Source organism: Sciurus carolinensis, chromosome X (genome assembly GCF_902686445.1).
Source record: "Sciurus carolinensis chromosome X, mSciCar1.2, whole genome shotgun sequence".
Lineage (NCBI taxonomy): Eukaryota > Metazoa > Chordata > Mammalia > Rodentia > Sciuridae > Sciurus > Sciurus carolinensis.
The window spans coordinates 49,012,563-49,037,644 of record NC_062232.1 but is presented as its reverse complement, the minus strand read 5'-3'; the positions used below and the strand labels follow the sequence as shown (position 1 = coordinate 49,037,644).

The 25,082-nt window shown below is 38.4% G+C and overlaps 1 protein-coding gene across 5 annotated transcripts in view; it reads right to left on the bottom strand.

The window, feature by feature from the left end:
• Nucleotides 1-3,262: 3,262 nt before the first annotated feature.
• Zc3h12b (zinc finger CCCH-type containing 12B) overlaps nt 3,263-25,082 on the bottom strand; it is a 353,709-nt gene continuing 331,889 nt past the window's right edge. For all 5 annotated transcript variants that reach the window (XM_047535486.1, XM_047535488.1, XM_047535487.1 and 2 more), the window contains 5 exons: nt 20,277-21,033; nt 13,074-13,213; nt 10,880-11,114; nt 10,108-10,214; nt 3,263-8,984 (listed from right to left, as the gene is read on the bottom strand). In XM_047535486.1, coding sequence (XP_047391442.1) covers nt 7,564-8,984; nt 10,108-10,214; nt 10,880-11,114; nt 13,074-13,213; nt 20,277-20,881 — 2,508 coding nt within the window. In that variant the 5' untranslated portion in view covers nt 20,882-21,033 and the 3' untranslated portion in view covers nt 3,263-7,563. The remainder of the gene's footprint in view (nt 8,985-10,107; nt 10,215-10,879; nt 11,115-13,073; nt 13,214-20,276; nt 21,034-25,082) is intronic.

The window sequence follows — 25,082 nt, the reverse complement described above, 5'->3', positions numbered from 1 at the left end:
CTGCCAAGAGATAGGGAATGAATAAACCATGTTCTCAACACTCTGAACCTTCAGCCTGGTGAGGAAGAAAAGTTATCAAGTGATAACCTGACACTTTAAGGGATTTTTGAAAGCTCCTATGGCAAGAAATGATGAAGTAGAGGACTTAGGCTATGAAAACTCCAAGGAAGGATTTGGTGGAAATGCTGGTACCAGAATAAAATCAAGGTTCATAGCTCCCCAGGTGTTTGGGATTCAACCCAAGGTCTCATGTGTGCCAAGAAAGCACTCTTATCACTAGGCCCCAGCCCTCCAATAAAGGTTCTAACCTGAATTAGGACCCCTAGAGAGTCCATAACACCTGAAGGGATAAATTAAATAATCTTGGTGGATATGTGTACATTGTCATTTTTCTAGTGAGCTAGTCCACAGTTTTTGTCAGATGGTCAAAAGGGGTCCATGAACCCACCAACCCAATAGAGTTAAGCTTTCCTTTCTTGTGTGGACCCCCAAACTAGGCAATGCACTCTTGTGCACTCTTGTTTCTCTTCCCTCACTATGGCAAGGGCTACGTTTTCTAGCATACTGGAATGTCAGGGGTGGAAGAGTCCTTAACATCTGGGAAAGGGACTTGAAAATGTATTCTGTTAGGTATTTTGGTGTCTCGGGAGATGGCTGCTGTGAGCTCTCAGTTTTCCCACCACTGCTTCCCCAGAGCAGCCCTGACTTTATTTATTGTATATGTATTTGGACTCTACATATTATTACTTTTGAAAGATGAGTTTGCTGCTAAAATAAGGTTGGGAAATCACAGTTCTAGTCTAGCCCCCTTGTTTTAAGTGCATGGAGACAAAAGGGGAAATGATTTGCCTATGGCCATAGAGCAGTTACTAAGTTAGTATGGATCAGTGGTTTTTCTTGCAGCATCAGCATCACCTGGGTTTTGTTAGGAATGCAAATTTTTGGACCCCACTCCTGATCTTCTGATTCAGAAAGGTTGAGGGTAGGCAACAATCTATGTAGTTTGATAGACCCTTCAGGTGATTCTGATGCACACAAAAGTTTCAGATGTACTTGGAAAGAGGAAAAAGCTGCTCAAAGATCTGGGTTCCAGGCAAACTCCATTACTTACTGGGAGCAACCTTGGGCAAATACTGCAGTTTCTTCATCTGTAAAAGAAGGGTAATATTTGCCTTATGGACTTCTTGTAAGCATTGAAACAGTAGGTTTTGAAGTCTTCTCTAAAGTATATCATGCTTTAAATGTGTGAGTTGTATGGATTTATGTCAGGGTTAGTGAGTCTTGATCTCAGGATTCAGGTCCCCATAAAATGCTGGATGGTGCTCTTCCTGACCTCAAAGACTGATCAAAAACTATGGATCAGACTACATGAGTTCATTTCTAGTGCAGGTCCAGAGAGAGTTATAGCCAAGGGTCATTGTTGACTAGAGTCCTCCTTAAACCTGGGAGTTAAGAGGCTGGGTTGAAGGACTTTAGATGGTGGATGTGGGGGTGGAGGTATGCAGTTGCCAGGAAGCAAACTTAGTCTAGTGCTCTTGGACTTTTTCCTTCTAATTAGAGATCAGAGACTGATTAGACAAGTCATTGAACTGCATCCATTTAAGTGGGAAGCAGTGATGTGTGTCAAGGGAAGGGAGCATAGATTATATTAGTCAACAACAGAATTGACAGACCCCCTCCAGCAGGAGATCAATCATTAGAGATGAAGACCATGATAGGAACATGATTCCTACCCCCTATTTTATGGTGTAGACTACCAACAAAATTACAATAAAGTGACAGGTGCTAAGATATTGTTTAAGATTCCTGCAAGGCCCGCTGTGAAGGCATCAGTGAATCAGTTACAGGTGGAGGTGGAGAAGCTTGTTTGAGGAGATGATGTTATTATTGGGTCTTCAATGGCAGAACTTCACTAGTAAGAATAAGGCGTCAAAGGAAGGGCAAGGTCTGAAGGAATTGAGGAACAGCATGGTTGGGGCACCACAGCAAGGTCCAGGATAATTGGAACATGGTGATGTGGCTTGGTAGGTCAAGAGGCCAGAGAGGTGATCTGGAAAGTGATTTGGCCAGATCAACTGATTTTCCACCTGTGGTTAGGGAAAAAGCACTGAACATTAACTTGTCCACTCTTGGAATTCTTATTGTTTTTAACATTCATGCTACCACTCTCCTCTGAGAAAGTCTTTTCTAAAATAATTATTTAGTCATATTAATTTTACCAATTAATGTGTTTCAATGTGACATTTCCAAACATGCATGTATTGTGGTTTAATCAGATCCACCCTCCCTATATTGCTCCCAGAAGTCTTTATGTGTTAATTTATTCTTTGAGCATGCTTCATTTTCCCACTAGAGTTCAAGTTTCTCAGTACAGGAACTCTTTCTCTTCTAGCCCAATATAGGCCAGGCTATTATTTGGTACTAAGAACTTGATACAGGTATGTCTGAGAAATGTTAGAGGAGGCAGCAAAACACAAAGAAATATGCTAGGGAGAGATGTACTCTTATTTTCATGGAGTACCATTTTAAAACAAGAGATTCTCGAATTCACCAGTAGTCTCTTGCAAAGGCCCCTAGTGCTGGGCTAGCACTGTAGCACTTGTAGCCACCTCTGCATTTAGAATGAGAGTGGGGTGGGGTGTGAGTAGGAAGCACCAGGGAGGCCTGAGGGAATAGAGGACAACCTGTGATCAAGGGTTTACTGGCTTGGAAGTTATGAGGTTGTGGCCATCTGGTCCTGCCATTTACTTCCAATTCTTGTTCACCCTTGGTCAAATCTCTTCAGTGCTCTCGAAGCCTCATTTTCTGCACAATAACCTGAGAAGATGTTTATGCAACTGAGCTTCTTGAGTTGGGTGATTTGCCCCTTCAGGCTCTGATATTCTGGCAAAGGCTCAGTAGATGATGTCTCTGAGGATGTGAAGCTATTCAGGGAGAAACTATAGGCAATGTATAGAAATAAGTCTGGGCTGAGCCTGCTCTCTGGTTTTTAACCCAGCTGTGGAAGCCAACACTGCCCTGTGAGAAAGGACAGTTTAAATAGCATATAATCTAGTGTTAGTCTACGAACTGTGTTGATCTTCCACAATTAGAGGGACTATGCTTCTTACTGTGGTAAAATTCAGATGCATCTCAAGATGCAAGTCACAAGGACAGAAATTTAATACTTTCTGAGAAAACTGGAATATATACTTACATATGTATATGTGGTATGGTTTTTGTCATTGATGTTCTTAAAGAAAGAGTCCTTAGTGTTTAATAGACAAATAGTTTATGCAATAATTAAATGTGGTTACAGTTCATTGTTGTCAACAATACAGCATTTTCCATCATGATTATAGGTGAAACAAACTAAAACCTTATGAAAGTCATAGTATATTCATGCTAGTGAGAACATATGAAGCATTGCACATGCATTTTAGGGGCAGACAAAACTGGGGAAGGGATATATTTCACTCACCTCTGGTTGGCTCTGTGTATTTTGTCATTGAGACTTACATTATGTTTGGGTCAAACAAGAAACCCAAAGAGGTTTTATAAAAGTTTACAACCATTAAACAGTATTGTTTAATCCCACAAATGGATAAAGCAAACTACTATAGCTCAATGATACACAAACCAGGACTAAAAATAGTCAATTTGCCTATGTATATATAGCTAGCTATAATACAATAGATATTGAATATACTGAGTCTTTACAAAGGCATTGACTACTTTAGACAAGCAGGTTCCAGAAATATACTGGTTTGGTTTCCAATGAGAACTAACTGTAGTGCCTTTTCATTTGAAGACTATGCACTCCTCAGTATCATACCTGAGGAGAAGCAAACTTGGGGAAGGCAGAGAAGGGTTAGAAGGAGACCTGAGCAGGGCTCTTTGGACAGCTCAGCATTACTTTCCCTGTGCAGATCCAGACCTGGTTCACAGAGTAAAACTAAGTGTATTGAAATTGTTGGCCCTCAAAAAGGGCATTTGTACAAAGTCCCATACTTACAGCATAAATAGAATAGTAACTGAGCGCCTCTCAAAATGAACTCTTCCATGTTAGAAGAAAACTCATTGACAAAGGTTAATGGACATCAATGATTGAATTACTATATAAAGATAATTTATTCCAAAATAGAAAATATGAATTTTAGAGAAGTATTCTAAAAACTAGCAGGAGGTGCGAAGAAAGAGGGAGGGGAGAAAACCATGCTGTGTGTTTCATTACTTATAAGAAGACAAGTTTTGTAGACCATTTCCGTAAGGCATTTGTCATATCTATCATCCTCCCTTCCATTCCTGGCACCTTAAGAGAGTGCAGTGGTTCAATGTTTCATTTGAAAATGCTCCTTCTCTTTGAGGGGTCTTATAGAAAGGGTGCCCTGAATTGACCATGCCACTCCAGGGTCACATTTGTCCTAAGGTCAAAATGAAAACAACAACAACAAAGTCAGAAAAGGAAAAAAAATACACAGAATCTACAAAATCTAAGGCCTGAACAGGCACAGACTTGCTATGAGGTCAGAAAAATCAGTGAGAGAATTAAGATTACAAAGCACCTCTTGCAAAATATACTGCTTCTTGAAAATCACACAAAACATTGTGCAGTAACCCCTGCTAAGTGCTTGGAGGTAAGTATCCTGAAGGACACACGCTTAGCCCCATGAAGGAGGCTTGATTTTATTATCAAGGGAGCCGAGGGGGTCCCGATGCTCTTTGTTATTTGCTGTTTTATAATCATAGACAAAAATGGAAAAGTCAAGAAGTATGCAGACCTCAATATAAAGAAAATGTCACTCTAATAATTTAACTAAGAGCCAAGCTTGGATTTGTGCATTCATAGTTGTACAGCTCCATTATAGATTCCTGCAGATGATTCACTAACACTGACACTTTTTACAAAAAATCCCTTTTTCAAGGACACATTAAATTGAATAGCCTAAAGAGAACTTATGCAATATAATGCTTGAAATTGTACACACAATAGTTGTATACTTAATAATAAAGAGGCCTTGAAAAATTGTCTTTGTCTATAAACTGCTACTGCCCTTTGGAAATAAAAGCTCCCTCACAACCCCTGGGTTACTTCCCTGTGACACACAGTGTCACAAATATCATGGTGAAAATTCAGTACCAAACCTTGTTTAAGATGAGTTTTGTACATTTGTTTCTATACAATCAGGAAAAAAAGAGATACAATTTGTATCAACAAAAGGTCATTTCTGGTTTTTTGAGGCATTGCTCCTAGCCACTTTGGTTCATACACATTTTATGAGAGGAGAAAAATGACAATTGTTTTTAGGAAATAAATACATACGCTGCCTTAAAAATATTTCCTGTATTGGGAGGAGCTTACAATTATTTCGAGTACTAAATATGAACATGTTCAAGATGAATTTCAGCTACAAGAGTAATCTTGTGCTTCCCTGTCAATTGTGCAGCTAGTGGACTGCAGTGCCATTGATGATTTTTGGTAGGAAGATGAACTAACTGGCACAAAGGCATTAGGATAATCTGAGATTGTCAAATACCCTGATTTAGACATGGGGCAGATTTAGAAGGTCCAAGAAGTTGAAGGTATGAAGTGGTGTTTGTGTGAAATAGCAAGCTCTGCAGTGGCAACTGTCACTCTCTGGGGACCTATCTGATAGAAAAATACTTTTACACTTTATCAGTATGCAGGGGGATGGGAAGATTAGTGGGTAGGAGATGAATGTGAAGCTGTGGTTAAGTGAAAAGAAGCATTGGTTAAGATGCAGTATTGATCAACTTGGACAGAGACAGAAAGCCAGAAAGCAGCATGCAAGCCATTATCAAACTACCAGAAACAACCCTTACTACAGCCTCACATTCGGAGTGTTTCACAGTAAGAAACATTTATAGGCAGTGTCACACCTTCTCATGAAGAAACAAAAGGCCAAGGCCAGGCCTTCTCAACTTTCATGAAAAAACGACCATAGAAGTTAGCAATTTCCAGCTCGAGAAATAGTGAGCTGGTCATTGTTCAAAATGTTAAAATATACAATGGATTCAAAAAGGGGGTTCATTTAGTGCAGCTTAAAAAAAACAGTAAACACCTCTTCTAGAGGCATTTAGCTACAAAGGTTCCCACCCTGAGCAAGATACAAATTGCGCAAATGGTGCCACCCAACCCCAAAGTCATCTTCTTTAGTGATTCATCTGAGAATTATCTAATGGCAAGTGCACCCTCTGCGTGGATTTGAAGTGCATAACTGAGCCAGTGATTAGTAAGGATGCAGCATCCCCTTTGGAAGCTGTCTTTTTCCACTTAGGAAATCCCCTGGTTTGTTTCCTAAAGAAATTCTGCTCCACCAATTATTGACCTTATTGCCCAAAGGGTGGACAGCAGGAGAAAGTGGATTACATGGCTATTATGCACTGTCTTCCATTACATTTTATCCTGTGATGTTGAATACTGCATAGGTCAGAAGTCCAAAAAGCATCCATTAATCCCTTCTTGCATGAAGCTTTCATTTAATGTCACATGGGTTTGGCCATCTCTCCTGGGATAAGGGAAGTGAACTCGAAGTAAGTTCCTTAGTTCTGGTCAGACTCTTCTGCACTTGTGTAGGACACACATACTATGTGTGGAACTTGAGCTTATCCAACAGCTCCTCTGCAGAAGGCTGGCTGCAACCTGTCCCCTAATTTGTTGAGGTGAAGAGACTTGGAAGTTAAGAACTGTTAATAAACGTTGGCAAGTAAAAAGTGCAAAGGAAATAGAGCTGGTGCCTAAGAAAGCAGTGTTCAAATATTGGCATGTAATTTCACTTTCCAGATCTAGTTGAAACTATGAAATGCAACATAAAATCATCAAGTCAGATTCATGATCTATACAGCTGTAGACTAAGGACTATGTAGAGTCTACCTCTCATTATCACTATATAAAAAATTATACCAGAGATACACACAAACATCAAAAATCAAATGTATACATTCATACATGCAATATAATTGCTAACAATAGGGTTTAAATATAGCTCTAAAATATTCAATGTGACCTTATAGTTTGGTTATTAAAGATATCGAATGACCAGATATCCATGCAGTAAAGTATGTATTTACTTTTAAATATCTTTAAATGTTTCTATTAAAAAACATAAAAGGTTAATTCAACATATGATCTGATTCTGATGCTTTTGCTCTTCAAATTCGATTATATTATCCATACTTTGTAATATACAATGTGTGACTAAGAAAACACTGGTAATGGAATCCCTTGGGGTTTCTTGCATTTAGGCCTCCCCCCTTGGGTTTTGTCCTCCATTACCTGCATGGTGCAGTGCAAAGGACATGGGACTTGGAGTCGAAGGACTTGGGTGTGCGTCTTGACTTGGTCATTTGCTAGCAGCATGACCTTGTCAGGTCACTTAATCTCACTGAACTTCAGCTGCCTTCTCTATAGTAAGATCTACTTCACAGGGTTGTTATGCGCTTAAATGATGTAAACACTCCGTAACTTTTAAAACGCAATGCAAATTATTAGTTACTATGATCATAATATTAGTATTAGCATTACTATTCATATGTGTATAAAGGAACAAGTCCTGTGTCATGTCAACGTGCAGCCCTAAGCTTGGCAACAATCAAGGCTGCCAGTTGCTGGGCATCTGCTGTATGGGGATTCTTCTCCATCACTGCAAGAACAATGTTAGAAGGGAAAATATTGCAGAGGTTTTTGTAGGTCTGAAATTGGTGCTCTGGGATCATATGCTCCCTGGAATCATTGCACATTCCAACCCAAGGATTCCTCCAAAGCTGCTCCATCTTTTCAGGCACACTCCGTACCATGACTGGCTCATAACATGGTTGCATGAGGCTGTTACTTAAGGGATAGGAGTGGTAGCCATAGGAATCAGTTGCACAGGGCAGTGGGTCCCAGCTGGCATGCTGTTCACGGCACAGAGGAGGTCGTCTTTGCCTCATGGGGTTGCTCTCATAGAGGCGGGAATCAGAAATGCTGTCCATCCGTGTCATCACCAGGGCACGGCCTGGCTGGGAAGTTGCCCCGGGATGGATATTGGGAGGCATGGGGTAGTCTCCAGGACAGCTGGATCGTGCTCCAGTTGCTGGGAGCTGGGCATGCAGAGCTAAGTGGGGGACTGATTGCTTGTGGGGGGCTTGCTTGGAATCATCTGGGCCATAGCTCTGCACTCTCGTTAAGGCTTCATGGTAACCATGAGAAAAAGGCTGAAGACGGTTCTGAGATGCTGAGCGGTGCAGCTTCAAACTGCCTTCAGGATGGGCATCAGCTACAGCCAAGTACAGGTTGTTGTAAGAGGAATAGTTGTCGCTCCTGGTATGGCTCATGCGGCTGTCAGGACAGAGGTTGGGATTGCGAGCATACACCCCCCGGTCTGCTTCAGCCATGTAGTACTCTCGATTGTGCATGCTGTTGATGTTCAGTTTGGAGAAGTCGCCTAACATTGAATAGTAGCCATGGTCCCCCATGGACTCAAACTTTGGGTATTGCTCAGCATAGTTAATAGGGGTCCCATGGCTGTTGGTAACCAGGATAGGGGGGTACTGCATGCTGGCCATGTGCTCCAATGAGGCCTTCTGGTGGGGAAAATGGGAGGATCCTGGCACTGGGCTGCTGGCCGAACGGGTGTTGAGTGCACCCACTGCATGGCTTTTGGGGGGTGGGATTGTGGGAACACTTAGGGCGGTCACAAGTGAGGGGACAGAGCTGGCCTCAGGCTTACGGGCAATGGACAGCCATTCCTCAGGCTCCACAGCCACAGACCGGATGCTGGGATCTGATTGGCGCTTGGGGGCCACACGTTTGACCTCTGAGGTTATCTCACCTTTGGCACTAGACATCCCTGTGCCACATTTGGCTAGGGTGCCTTCGCTCATGGTTTTCACTGTGGATAGTTTGGCACTGATGCGGAGCTCATCAGCCACCGAACGCTGGGGTTGGTTGGCCCGCTCCGGATGGTAGTATTTGCACTTGTGGCCGTAGGTGCATTTTTTGCCTGAAAAATAATGCCTTGGGTTAAGACTCTCTCTCTCATAGTGGTGTAACTCTCTGTGCCAGAAACTGTTGTAAAAATCTGGTCACCCAGATTAGGATCATACTATTTGAGGTTAAGGCAGAAATGTAACTGTTCACAAAGATGAGAGACAGACAACACCAAGGAGCATCACACACTGAGGTCTCGGGAGCAAGTGAAAACCTGGGGATGAAACTGAGCTGAGGAGTTGAGCAGTCTTACATTTCTGGTAATGGGAAACTTTGCCTAGGGATAATCTGCATACTGAGGCAGCCTAGAATAAAGGAATGCAGTATAGTACAGTGCAAAGAACACAGATTTGGAGGCCAGTAGAACCCAAGTTTCAATGACAGCTGTGTCCCTTATTGGCTGTGTGACCTTGGTAAATGACTTTCCCACCTCTGAGCCTCATTTTCCTTGTCTGTAAACAAGCTTCATAATTATGTCTCTATTATAAGGTCATTGTAAAGATGAATTAGAGGACATGGAAATACTCTGTGATTTAAAAGTTGAGGACAAAATCAAAATGCCCGCCCTCAAAACAAAGAGAAAATATCAAAAATAACCTCAGGCCAAGCAGACCATTTTGCACTGTTAGGCTCATAAACTTTGTATCAGAGGGACTTAGGTAAAGCAGAAATATACTGTAAAAAACTGTACTAAAAAAAATGAAGTTTGAGGCAACTGGAAAGCCCAGATCAGAACAGGGTTTTACTAGTTGACAGAAGGTTAGTAACCCGCCTGAGAGATATGTTCTTCTTGGGGCCAAACCCAGTTTGGCATTGCCTTTTCTGTTTCCAGAGGTCAGGAAGGTTTCTTGCATTTCTTTGCTCCCAGCAACAATGCTTGGTCCTTAGGCAGCTAGAGCACATGTGTTATTTTAATGAGTGGCAACTAGTTTTCCTTTCAATTCTAGTTCCCTATTCCTCATGCATTTTCTAAGGTTTTTCTTTAAATGCCTAACTGAGAGTAGAAGACACAAACTTTAACTCACAGAAAGTGGATGAGCCAAGATTTCCCATTTGAAAGGAAAATCTGGAAAAGTATTCACAGAGTTCTTACGTTTCCCTTAGAACAGAACTCAGTTCTTCACATAGGTACTCACCATAAGGACATGGTTGCTTCTTATGCTCCGGAATGACAGGTCTCTTTCTTAAGAAATTTTCAAGGCTTGGGCCATGGCGTCCTAAAGGATCATCTGGAGGCATAAATCTGAAAGCAAGCAAGCAATGGGTGAATGTCCTCCCTTCTGTCCCTATGCTACCTCTTATGGGGATTTTAGACCTTCATTACCTCTTGCCTGTTCTATTGTCACAGCCTTCTAACTTTCCTTCCTGCCTCAGGTCTACCTTCTGTTAATCCAGCATTTCTTCCTTTTGTTCCTACTTGATCACATAGAAAGGATAATTTTTCCATATGCATCATTTTTCCATGGACTATATGTTCTAACCATACCAGCATACCTGCTGGCTTCCCCCTACATGCCACCCACATTCACGCCTTCATAGCTTTATTCATGTTCCATGTACCTATCATGTCCAGCAGCCCTCTTTCCTTTATTTGTAAACTGCATTTCAAATGTTATCTCCCCTGGGAAGCTTTCTCTTATCACTTCACATAGACAAAGCCTTTAAAAAAATTAACTGTAGTGCTTATCACAACACATCATGATGACCTTTTTCTTTGTCTTTTCCACTACACTTTGAGTCCCTTGGGAGTGAGTCCTGTTTCTCATTCAGTCTTTTATCTCCATGGCAACCAGCATCATGCATGGTACACAGTAAGTGTTTAATAAATGTTTATTTAAATGAAATGAAATCTATTCCTACTAGTAACTTGGATATAGGCTATTCAGAGCCTATTGGAACGAAACGCACTTGTCATTCACAAAAGAATACATCAGCAACCGCTCCTCTATAAACTTCTTCCATTCTGGCTTTTCAACTTGAAGATCTCTGTAGTTATCATTGGATACAATGATGCCGTCAGAATCAAAAGCCAATTTGACTATGAACCGGTCATCATAGCAGACAACCCTTCTGCCCTGGACCCTTCGGGATGGTGTGAAGACAAGAATCTTTTCCTTCTCCAGTTTACGTAGAATATCTTGATCTGTTGAAATATGATTATATGCCACAGAGTAGAAATCATGTTTGGAACTTAACAGCATTATCCCCATATTACAATTACAATAAAAGAGTTAGAGGAATACACTATTTGTCCTTAAGAGAGCAAGTGGGCTCTATTTCTGGTCATGATATCAAATTGTGACCTTATGTGAAATCACCTCCTTTAGATAGAATGAAGGAACTGGATTCAGCCACATCTAATTTTTTTAAAACTACCATGGACAGTGAGTACTAACACTGATTGATATTCTACATTTTTCTTTCTTTTCTTTTTATTATTTATTATTATTATTATTATTTTTTGGTGGTACTGGGAATTGAACCCAGGGGTGCTCTACCACTGAGCAACACCCTCAGTCCTTTTTTACTTTTTTTTGAGACAGGTCCTTGGTAATTTGCTGCAGCTGGCCTCAGGCTTGGGATCTTCCTGACTTAGTTTCCCAGGTTGCTGGGATTACAGGGATTTGCTACTGTATCTGGATATCCTCACATTCTTGATGCTCATTTTGCACTCTGGCTGAAGAATCAGCATGTGTGTGTGTGTGTTTCTGGGGATCAAACCCTGGGCCTCACACCTGTGGGCAAGCACTCTGCTATGAAGCTACACCCCCTGCACCAGCACCAGCTTTTGGATTAGTGAAGAAAACAGGGCAGTAGTTGAGGGTAGGTCTGTCGGGAGAAAAGTAAAGCATCAATCCTAAGGACTTACAGGTTTGGTTTCTGCTTGAAGGAAGGCCAAAACTAAGGTGGAAAATCAGGCTATAGCATTTGAGTACTGTGATCCCCTTTCTTTTTGGACTTTTGATTGCTGATGAGAGAAAGTTTTTTAGCTAGACTTAAGAAGGGCCAGGATGTGATGTCAGACTGAGGCTTGGAAGCCTATTCAGGAGGTGGTAGATGCTTCACACACAGATCAGACAGTCATTCACTGGATTCTTCTCATTAGGCACAATGGGCAATACCTAATGATCAGTGGACTGAGGTTTATATGCTCTCAAATTCTATAAAGAACATGGTACTATATTTATTGTTGTAAATGACTGTAGTAACTATTACTGCCATTAAGAAGACTACATTTATACTTATGTAGACCTTAGGCACTCTTGCCTTCATTAACTCCATTCCATAAAGAAATTTTAAACATTTCATTTTATTTTAAATTTTTGGTGGTACTGGAGATTGATCTTAGGGCCTTAGTGCATGCTAGGCAAGCACTCTACCACTGAGCTACACCCCCAGCCCCAAAATTTAATCTCAGAACTACATTGGTATAAAGTCAACTATAATCCAGTTATATTATTTTACATTCAATGTTGTCATCTTCAATTTTCCTTCTGATACCAAATTAAAAAATATTTTTGGAACTTTAGAAGTATCATCAGCCCTAGACTTTCGGCTTACTATGCCTCATGGATAAGTTGGTTCTGTCTCAGGACATTTTACCTGTAAATTTGCAATTCTGTAATCACTTCTCTGGTACAGAATGAGGGCCACTGTCTACCATGGTTTCTTTCTTTTTTAAAAAATTTCATTAATGTTTATAACCAGATTCATATCCCTGTAATCTGAAGTCTATGACCAAATGGAAAATCACTCTTGTTTTTCAACTATGAGTTTTATTGTTTGCTGAAGTTATCTCTAACAATGATGGTTTTACATGGATCACTTTATCAAAAATACACTTAAAGGGTGGGAATGTGGATCAGTGGTAGAGCAATTGCCTAGCATGTGTGAGGCTCTGGGTTTGAATCCCAGTCCTGTAAAAAATGAAAAATATAAATAAAGCTAGTGAGACTTTAAGAACTATACTTAAGAAGAGACATTTTAAGTATACTTAACAGCTAGAAAAATACTAATCTTAATTGGGACCATCAACCTCTCTCCAAACTCTCTTGCTAGCTCTGCCTATAGATGACAAGAAATGTCTTATTTGAAATAATACCTGTAATTGGTGCATCAGGGCGGGATTGCTCCTTTCTCCAAGCAGGCACAAATACAGTGATATCCTTGTGGCCTTTATCTAGAAACCAATCCACAGCAAGTTGTATCCCTCTACAGGAGAATTCTTCTTTATTCCCATGACTTTAGAAAAATAGATAATAAGAGGAAAGAGGATTAACAACAGATAGGAAAAAACAAAAATAAAAACAAAACTGCAAAACAAACAAGCAACAACAACAACAACAACAAAAAATACTGAAAACCCCAAAGGATTAGTATCAAGGGATTAATAACAGATACTTTTTATTCCTTGATGATGCCAAAAAATGTATTTTTTTGTTTTGGAACTTTTTTTTTTTTTTTGGTACTGGGGATTTTACCACTGACTTTTGCCACTAAGCTACAACCTCAGATCTTTTTTATTTTATTTTTTACTTTTAACTTTGAGACATGGTCTCACTAAATTGCTTAGTGCCTCACTAAATTGCTTAGGCTGGCCTCGAATTTGTGATCCTCCTGTCTCAGTCTCCCAAGTCACTGGGATTAGCATAATAGTCCAAATAATGTATTTTTAAAAGAGCAAATCAAACTTTAAAAATTCAATTGTTACAAATAATGTCATTATTATTATAAACTTCACACAAGACCACAGATGGTTAATAACTATAGCAGCCTTCGTGATCATTTCCTATTTTGATTCATTTTCTATTTCTACTGCCATCTTTTCCCAAAGAATCATATATTCATAACAGATGAAAAAATAGTACAGGCTTTACCAGAGGTTTGGATACAGTTTTCATGGAGGGTTAGTTGGAGATGAGTCTTTTTTTTTTTTTTTGAAAGTTACTGATTTTTTATTTTGGAGATGAGTCTTAAGCACATATATTAAACTTAAAAATAACATTGACAGGAAAAAGATACATGAATGTTGACAGAAAATGTTTATCACATGTATTCACTTAATTAAATGTAATGCACTAACAAATCATAATTTTGAAAAATGCAAGGCATAAGAAATGCTCATGATAAAACTCTATGAAAGAAAAGAAAGGATATATGGCATTGGGATTACATATAAGTATGTGTATAATCTTAATTTTTTTGAGATGGCGTCTTGCTATATTGCATAGGTTGGCCTTTAACTCCTGGGCTCAAGCAATCCTACTACCTCAGCCTCCTGAGTAGTCAGGTCTATAGGCAAGTGCTATAGTGCACATTTTGTAATATTAATTTTGCAGAAAAAAACTATATATAAGCATAGAAAAATACTAGAAAGAGATACATAAAACATTAATAAAATTGTCATTCTGTGTTAGATGTTTATTAGTGACTTATTTTCTTGGTCTACTTCTAAATGTCCCTCAAAAAACCAAGCATTCTTTTATAACCAGAAATGATGTAATAAGAGATGAAATTCTTTCACAATTACTTATAGGAATAAACATTGTGCAAATTTAAAAGGCCAAACAAAATTCATCTGAATGGAAATTGAAAGGGGGAAAATTAGCAGAAAAATTGGGAAAAGATGCATATTATGTATTGCCATCATCTTCAAAACTCAAAAATTGTGTACCAGTTTTGTATCTAGTTTGGCTGTGAAATTGATGATCTTTTAGTATGGTATCAGGTACTCTGACTTATACATAAATCACACTAAATTGTAGTTAATTAAGCTGCTTCAGTGGCAAAACAAATTGTCATACAAGCACCAATTATATCATAATCAAGTGGATATTGTTTGTCAAACAAGACTAATCAGGAGACAAAAATGTTTTGTTAGGCACTTTAAGACAAAATGATGGGTCTTCTCACTTTAGATTTTTATCTTTCTCACTGGTACTCTTACTCAACTACAGGAGAGATTATCTCTAATTACACATATTTTTCCCTTTGGGTGATTTCACATATAATCTCAGGGGCTTCATGAATACATGCACTGTAAGACTTCCCATTATCTTATCATTCTTTTTGCACGGTGCAAAAATTTATTAAATTATTTGGTTAACATTTCCAAGGATATGCTAGTCATCTTTAAAAATACCCAGTGACTAACACAGAGCAATTATATTACTCTATTCAAAGTCAAAGGCACTTAAGGAATAAAAGGGGGGTACATGCCAAGGCAGCTTTGGAGAAAACTACCATTGATTGCTTCTTAAAATTGTTTAACAAGCAAGTCCAGTGTTTATAGGATTAATATTGGATGAATCCAACATGAAATAGGCAGATAGGGAACATGTCCACTTGTGAGTTTTCCTCAGTGCTATATGGTGATAGTAATTATGAAGTATAACAGAGGAGCCAGGTATGCTGCTGTACATATGTGATCCAGCTACTAAAGCAGAGGCAGAAGGATTAAATGTTCAAGGCCAGTCTGGGCACATAGAAAGACCCTGTCTCAAAATAAAATTTTAAAAAAGAGCTGGGTTCCTTGTTATATAATTATACAAGCATGGAATATAATTTGCTCCAAATCAGTCCCTAGTACTTTCTCTTTCCCTCTCCTCTTCCCTCCTTCTAATCTACTGATACATATTCAATTAATTTATAGTATTTTTAAATTAGTACATTATGGATTTGCATAAAAGTGACATTCACTGTGATATATTCATATATGTCCACAGTAAAGTTTGGTCTGATTCATTTCATGGCTCCTCTAATATGTATAACTAAAAGGAACTAATTTAAAAAAAAAGGCAGGGAAATGATTTTAAAAAAAGATCTGGGGATGTAACTCAGTAGCAGAGCATTTGCCTAGCATGTGTGAAGCATCAGGTTCAATTCCCAGTACTGGGAAAAAATAACAACTAGAGCTTGGGAAAATCATCAGAAGTATTACTACAAGGGGGGTTTGGCGGAAGGGGATGGAATTTCACTTCATTTGGCTTTGCAGCACTATAAAGAGTGATCTTGTTCTAAACATTGTCTAAGTCCAGAAATAAATACAAAAATAACTTTTTGTTGAATACTACAACTTTAAATTTTATATTGCCAAATTCTTTGTGTTAAATATTTTATCATTAGAAATGTATATGCTTATATGCTTATGACATGGAATGTGAAAAATATATAAAATATAAGAAAACCCCAAAGATCCAACTGTTCTACTACCACCCAGAAACAACACTGCCAATATTTTGATACATTTGCATTTTTATATCAATTTCTTAACATACTGAGAATTGTTAAAAATTATGCCATTGGAGCATTCCATAAGGCATACCATGAAATGCCCAGTAAGAAGAACTGGAAAGTAGTTTTAACATTTATCAAAGTAGCAAGGAAGACCTACAAAAGAGTTCAGTATGCAAAGTTTAGTGCCCAGTGAATATTTAAGAAATGAATTTATTTTTAATAATAAAAAAATAAATGCTTGCAAGATAACCTGTTTTTGCCCACACATATAAAAGGTCATTTTGTGATCTAAAAAGGCTAAAATGCTTAGGACCTGCAGTCACAGAATATCTTGGTAACACTACTTTGTCTTTGCTTTAGGAACATATCATGATCCAGACTACCAAGCAACATTCTACTTGGGCTTCTCTCTTGCAATTTTTTCAGGAGGGTTCAAATGTTTGAGTTTCTTCCAGACTTAACAGAGAATCCAGTGGCATTTACATTTCAAAGTCAAATTACTCTGAAATGGATTTTTCCTCCCAAAGGAAACAGTTCTTAGAATGAATGTACCCTTTAGGATCTTAGCACATATCTTAGCATATTCACAGTATGTGAATCACAGGTACACCACTACTTCAAATGTTAAACAAATGCCATCAATGGCAAACAAAGTATCATAATTTTAACATAGGCTTATCCAACACGCCAAGGAACAACAGATGTTAACATGTAATTTGTCTAAGAAATACCAATCTCATGGTAAAGTTACAGCCAGCTAATGGGGAAAACTAAATTTAGATTAACAACAGTACCAAATTCATAAGTGGATTATAGCACTGAACTTTGACCATGTGAAATGTGATTGCAGAATAAGTGGGATCTGTAGGTAACTTACTTGGCCAGATAAGAAAAGACACTACCAAGGACAGAGTTGGCATCTCTTCTTTTTTTCCTGGTACAGGGTATTGAATTGTGGGTTTCACACATGAGAGGCAAGCATTCTACCACCAATCTACATCACTGGCTCTTTTTAAATTTTTTTATTTTAAGACAGGGTCTTACTAAGTTGCCCAGGCTGGCCTTGAACTTTTGATCCTCCTGCCTTAGCCTCCTAAGAAGGCATGATTTCAGGTGTGTGCCATGATGCCCAGCTCACAGTTGGCAAATAAAAAAAATCACATGGTCCACTATGTACCATCTTAATATGCTGCTAAAATAAGGTTGAATTTTTTTTTTGCTTTATTAAACTCATGTAAGGTACCTCTAATTTAGCAAAGCAATGCATCGAGGCTGTAGAATAAGTTCATCTTCCTGTCCCAGAATGATAATTTGCTACTGGCATAAAGTAGATATGTAGAAACTAATTATCTATGTACTTAAATCTCTTCACTATTTTTTACAAAGCAAAGTAACTATAAAGTGTCCTTCATCCTCAGGGATCCTCAAACAGAAGTACCCAAACAAGGAAAATCTTGTATCACCATGAAATCAAAGTCCCTAAGAAGTCTGAGTTCTTTTCATCCCCATCTCCAAAACACAAAACCTATTAATAAGGGCAGGTTTTGTGAAATAGGTCCAATCTCTCGTGTTGTGGGTAGTCTGGTGTGGTGAGAAATTGAGTTGGGCATGTCTTATACCCATTAACCTTAAGAATCACTCTAGCTTATGACTATTAGGAGAGGAGCAGAAATACTTTTTCTTTTCTTCTTTTTTTTAAACTTTTGAGTACAGAAATCATCCTCTGCTTTTAATTGATCCACTGCATCATTCTGACTGCTGTAATGCTGTGTTTAGGTCATTTAGCTTTCTTGTTCCTAAGCTTCTGGTTTCCCCTCATTAAAACAGGGATGATGTTTTGCCTGCTTTATACACCTAATTTTAAAAATTAGAAAATCTGTAAATGTATTCTCTGCTACTAGTAGAAATGCCAAATACTCTTAAAAACATTAATAGCTGCATAATACTGCATGATACTGTCAAAAGAGGATTAATGTCAGATTCTAAGCTTTGATGTGTATTACCTGTATAACCTGGAACAGCTATTTAATCTTTCTGAACCCCGAGTCGCCTCACCTGCAAAACTGAAATGAATTAGTCCATCCTGGTGGGGTTTAAGTGAGGCTTAAATCACATATGCAAAAAGACCTGGCATAAAATAGATATTCATAAATGCCAGTTTCTTTTATTCATTCAAAGCCTGAAGATTTAAGTTATAGTTCTCACTTTGCTACTTACAAGTTACATAAGTTAAGAGAGGTCACTTAAACTTTTGAGTTTCAGTTTTTACATCTTTGGGATAAAGTTGCTATGTGGATTAAACATGGCTATATGCTAAAATGTACTTCTAGATAGCCTGCTAAGCTATGACTGTATACAGTAATGGTATGGTTCTTTTTTTTTTTTTCCATACTGGGGATCGAACCCAGGGGGGCTTTAACCACTGGGCCACATCCCCAGCCGTGCTTATATTTTAATATTTGAGGCAGGATCTTACCAAGTTGCTTATGGCCTCACTAAATTGCTGAGACTGGCTTTGAACCTGAAATCCTCCTGCCTCAGCCTCCTGAGCTGCTGAGATTACAGAAGTGTGCCACCATGCCCAGGCAATGGTATAGTTCTTAAGACCTAACTTCTATCTCTCCTTCCTTGTACCTCTTTGGATGCACCCAATACTGGGCCACATGCTATAGGAAAAATAAGAGAGGCATAAAGCAAGGTCCTTACCCTCAAAGACAAGGGGATAATAGAATTTAAAGATTTCCAGACTAAGGCTTATACTTTGTTATGATTTCATATGATCTAAGGAATTCAAGTGATTCCATCAAGCAATGGTGGACCTGAGAGAAAATAGGATCCTGATCATTGGACATTTTAAGCCAAGGTTGGATGACAATTCACTTGGAAAACAGAATTGATTGCTGAGGCTCTCTGACATGAAATAAAAAAATCATATAAGAGTATAAAATAAAATATATCGGCACTATTGATACTATATTAGTATCTTATTGCTGCTAGTATTATTAGTACTATATTAGTATCTCATTGCACTTAGAGGCTTAAAATAACAACAAACTGTTCTCTTACAGTTCAAGGTTAGAAGTTTAAAATTAAGACATTGACAAGGCTGCATTCTTTCTGCAGTCCTCAGAAGAGAATCTCTTTGTCTTTTTCAGCTCCTAGAGGCTGTGCACATTCCTTGGCTCCTGGCCCCTTTCTTATATTCCTGATTCTTATTTCTTCCATTGCATCTCCTATTACTTATTCTTTTCCTGCTGTTCCCTCTAATAAGGCCCCTTGGGCTTACACTGGTTCACCTTGATGAAGGTTAATCTCTTTCTCTCAAGATCCTTAACATAAACATAACTGCAAAGTCCCTTTTATCTTATATGATAATATTTTCATAGGTTCCAAGGATTAAGATGTGGACATCTTTGGGGTCTATTATCCAGTGTACTGAAGGTATTATAGCTCAGAAACAATCAACGGAATCAGAGAAATCAAAAAAATCTTTGTGGAGGTGGTGCAACTTGAAGGGTATGTCATTTTTGGGTTGGGAAATGACATGAACATAAGGAGAGGGTATAGAAATCAGCATAATTTACATGGAGACCATTAAAAAGGATAATATAAATGCAATAAGTATTATAGGTGTGATCAAATGGGAACAGGAAAAGGCCAGATCATAAAGAATGTCAGACTTAGACAAGGGGATCCAGAATTGGTAGAAGAGCGACTGAGCATTACTGAAAGTTCCTAAGTAAACCTCCAAGTGAAATTATGAAAGCAGCATTTTCAGGATGATTAGTCTAGCCAAGTAAGGATGTAACAGCAGACCCCAAGAGCTAAATGGTTATGTCTCCTCTGAAGCATCACTGATATCACAGGTGATTTCAAAACACCTGAAAATAAATTGGCAGCAATTTCAAAGGAAAGAGAAAAGTCAGGGACAGCATCATGATAGCCTCTGTCTACCTATTGGAATGCAAGACACAGACAACAACTAAGGGCCTCTTTTCAAAAGAATACAATTTCTATTAGCTTAGGACAGATTTTTTTTTTTAAGAGAGAAAAAATTCACTAGTCTTACCTCATAGCCACATTACTTCCATCAATGACAATTGGCCTCAAATTGTCACTATTGTCTATTTCATCTTCAAGAGACAATTCAGGGCTTGCAATCTCTCTGGAACCAGGCCCACAGGGTGCTAACAGACTCAAGTTGACCTGCCCTTCTGAGTCACCTTTGTTCCCAAGTCTGACAAGCTCTGCCAATACATCATTTATAAGTGATTCTGGACCCAGTTTATTCAGCACTGATTGAATCTGTTCCTCAGCATAGCCCAGCTTTAGAGCAAAGTCCATCTTGGCTTGATATTCCTTCTCTATGTCGAGCTTACCATCCTGTAAAATGCTGCTCTGGGAGAAGCTTGGACGATCCAGGCAGGGTGATCGACAGAGCTGGCGATGTGGCTTGGAGGACATTTCCTTTCTCTTCAGCTGACCATCTCCAGGTTGGCAGCTGTTGTTGTTGCTGCTCTTAAGGCTCATCTGTTCAGGGTCACTCTCAGAGCTCATCCACTCTTCAGAATCAGCATTGCCCTGCTCTGTTCTGTCCTGTTTTGGATGCTGCTTCTCTTCCTTGGAGGCACTCTTTTCCATTTTTGGTGTCTCCACCGCAGCTGTGGCCGTCATCCCGTTTAGTGGATAGTCTGAGGTCTAATCAACTCTTTTTCTTTTTAGCCTGCCTGGAATCCATGTACAGTGGCATTCCTCTGTAGTAAAATGTGGTAGCAAAGGTCAAAATTTTGCCTGTTTGGTTTGGTATGTTCAGATGTTACCAGTCCCTACAAATAAACACACATGCCACAATCATCTTTAGTAAACTTCTGAAAAAGAATCTAATAGAGATGTTTCTTTCTAAAAAACTACAGGTTCTCTGTCATTTGATTTTTCGCCTTACAATGATTAGCCTTGCCTTACATTGAAAATAGTCTTTAATTCTAATAATTCTAGACAAAATATCAGTGGTGGCAATAATGCTATAATTTCCACATATACAAAAATACAGCTGACATTTTCATTTATCACTACAACTTTGAGAAAGAAAAACTATGCATTTCAGCAGGGTGCAGAAGTATATGCATGTCTGCAAGTGTGCACACGTGTACGTGTGTGTTAGTACCTCCTTGGAAGGACTTTTTTCTTCTTTTGTGTGAGGGAAGTGTTTCTAGATTCCTCAGCATATCCTTGCTAAGGCTGAAATCCACTCCTGAAGAGCATTTCCTCTTTAGCATTACTCTTTGCAAAATATCAGGAATCTCATCAACTAAACAGACTGAAAAATGATTAAAATTGCTTTCAGACAACTGAAGCAGTCTGTAAGAGTAACAAACATATTCCAGATGTAGAAGGTGGTATGCACACATTCCTGAATATATCTGTAGTATTATTTATTTATTTGTTCATTTATTTTGAGATACTGGGGATTGGACCCAGGGGCACTCTACCACTGAGCTACATCCCCAGCTGTTTGCAATTTTTAATTTTGAGATAGGGTCTTGCCAAATTGTTCTCTGGTCTTAAACTTGGGATCCTCTTGCCTCAGCCTCCCAAGTTGTTGGGATTACAGGCATGTACCACTGCACCCCATTGTGGCCTCTTTTATTTATTGTAATTGCTAAACAAAAGGAGAAAATTGGTTGGCTACAGTGGTGCACGCCTTTAGTCTCAGCTACTCAGGAGGCTGTGGCAGGAGGATTGCTTGAACCCAGGAGTTTGGGGCCAGCCTGAGCAACAGACCAAGACCCCATCACTTAAAAAGGAGAAAACCAACTCAAATTGCATGATAAACCAGAACCTTTAAAAAAGAATATTGATTACGGAAGAGAATTAGGGACAATTTTTATTACCACACTCTTCTCACCTACCTCATCTTTCCTCATCTTTCCTGGCAGTTTTCAGTTTTAACCTGTTTTCTTCTCTTTGAGTATTAGTTTTCTCATGTGTGTAAAATGAGGATATTGATAGCCATCTCACATAATTGTAAGGATTACAATCCTTACAAGTGAGGAAAGTGCTTACCAAAGTGAACAGAACTCAGTAAGTTCTTAATCTATATAAAAGAGGAAGCAGGCAACAACAGGGTTTTTTCAAAGACTGACAGGCAAGGCTGTAGACCTGTGAGTACTCAGGCACCAGCTGTACTCATTATTATAAACCAAGTTATCTACGTAACCAGTATATTGGGAATTTCCAGTTGTATCTCAATTCCATTTATACAAACAAGAAGAAAAACCACCAATAGTTATAACAACATTATGGATAACTGCATGCTTACTTCAGGAGTCACACTTGTAAATACATTTACATAGAAGTGACCCCTTAGAATTGACATTTAGTCAAGCATGTAATGGCTTCTGTAATAATTACACTATCACTTTCGACTTTAAAAATCCCCTTAATGAATTAGCCAAACACATTCATCTATTTCCTTTTTCCTTTTCCATAAATCTTTGTTACTAAGTTCATTCCCAAATAAGTTCCTCATTTACTATCTGATATTTTATCCTTTCAAAAATAATTTTGGGCTATGCATGGTGGCACATGCCTGTAATGCCAACAGCTCAGGAGGATGAGGCATGAGGATTGTGATTTCAAAGCCACCCTCAGCAATGGTGAAGCACTAAGCAACTCAGTGAGACCCTGTCTCTAAATAAGATACAAAATAGGGCTGGAGAGGTGGCTCAGTGATTGATTGCCCCTGAGTTCAGTGCCCAGTATGCTCCCCAAAATAATAATTTCTGGTGTACAAAGGACAGAGATTTTTCTCTTACATTTACTCAAAGCTCCAAAGTAGCAACTATTTATAGGACTCTATGTATACTTTTGGCAAATTAGAGGTACTTTTAAAAGATGAGTTCAATTGCTCTTAGCTAGTGGGTCATTGAATACTTTTCTCTTTTTCCACTATCCAATATTTAGCTCTATTTACCATGGCATTGGTGGGTTGGGAACGTAGCTCAGTGATAGAATGATTCCCTAGTATGACTAAGGCCCTGGATTCGATTCGCAGTACCCAGAAGCAAAATAAAACACATGCTGATATTGGTGTGAACACTTTCATCATGTTTATGAAGATGTACAATGAGAGATTTAAATTTATGGAAAATCCCACAAAGATAGAGAACATTACTGAAATCACTATTTATTATTACAAAAGTTTACCACTTAATAAAATAGAAGAGAAACACATGACTTAGCATAAATAAACTTGCGTTTATCATCCAAAGCCATAAGCAAGAAGATTATCAGAAAAATGTTGGTCATCTTTCCTAAAACATGTGTAGCTGTCATGTGTTTGTGTGTTTGTGTGTTTGTGTGTGTGTGTGCGTGTGTGTTTTGTTTTATAATGCAAACTTCTTGGGACAAGATAGCAGGAATGTCTTTTCATTCACAATAATTGTCACTGAGTGACACTGACACTGTGGTAAGCCCCAGGGTTAGGAAGAGGAACCAGAACTGACTCTGTCCTCAAAGAACTCAAAAAATAGTAAAAAAAAAATTGACTAGACATGGCCCTAGGAAGTGCTGAAACAGTTTCTTTAGAGGGGAAAAATTTGAATTACAAGTCAAGCTGGGACACTTTTGAGAATGAAGGGAGTCTTTGCAAATAATTATGCCAGGACAGTTAGAATAAACTGGAGATGTTCCAAGAAACTTGGATGTATGGTTGATTACCCAAATCACTTGCATATTTCCACTGACATACATTCTGTGAAAACCCCTATCTCAGCAGGGTGGGAGGTAGGAGTGGTGGATAAAGAGATTAGGAAAGAATTCAAGAAGAATATTATATTTGAGGTTATTTACAGACTCATAAATATATAAATAAATGCCAAAATATTTACTTAGTGCAAACATGTTAGAGCATGGGATATAAAACAGAACAAGGATCTAGATCTCAAGGAACTTATAATGATGGTGGTGGGGATTGCAAACAGATAATAACCAAGTTACTATGTAATTATAAACTGTGGCTCAGTAATTTTATTGCTGAGTATAGGAAACTATGAGTTGACCCTTAAAGGAATAGTGATAATTTTTTCTGACTAATGTGATTTTCCAAAGAATGCCAATCTTTAACATATCCATTTGTGATTTTTTTAAACTCAATAACAGTGAAAGAAACAACTATTTTAAACATCTGTCATAAGTTAGTAGCTAGTACATCATCTTTGAAGCTCTTCTGCGCACTCACCTTCCTTTTTGGGCAAAAGTGACTATTTTCTTTAAGATATCCTCAATACTTTCATTTATGCTTCCTCACTAGTGATATTAGGCATGAGATGTTGACCAACACACTATATCATATTGATCGTTACATCTTTATAATTTTAAAAATTATAGGCCTGGGTGTAATTTGTTTTAAGAATCTAACAGCTTTGTCACCATGTGTTATAGGTACAGAGCTTGCCTATAACTTACTTAAGAATATGATGAAGCAAATGATTGCAAACTTGCATCTAAGTTTTCAACAAGTAGAGAAACACATGCAGGCAAAATCTTTAACAAATGACCTCAGGAAATTCCACCAAGCAATAAAGATCAGTCTTCAACTTTCTTCTCTCTTCCCCATTTCTTTCAGTATGAAACACAGTTCATTCAGTTTGCATTTGCACAGAGCCATTTTCCAAGATTAGTCTTCAGTTTCTACTAAAAATTCCACTTCATCTTTTTCAAAATCTATCAAAGGACAACTTATATGGAGATGTAAATATCTGACCATGTCTACTGATCTAAAACAATTGGAAATGTTCAAAAAGGTCCCTAATTAAAAAAAAAAACAATCCATAAAAGCAACAACAAAACTCAGGTTGTAGCTCAGTGATAGAGC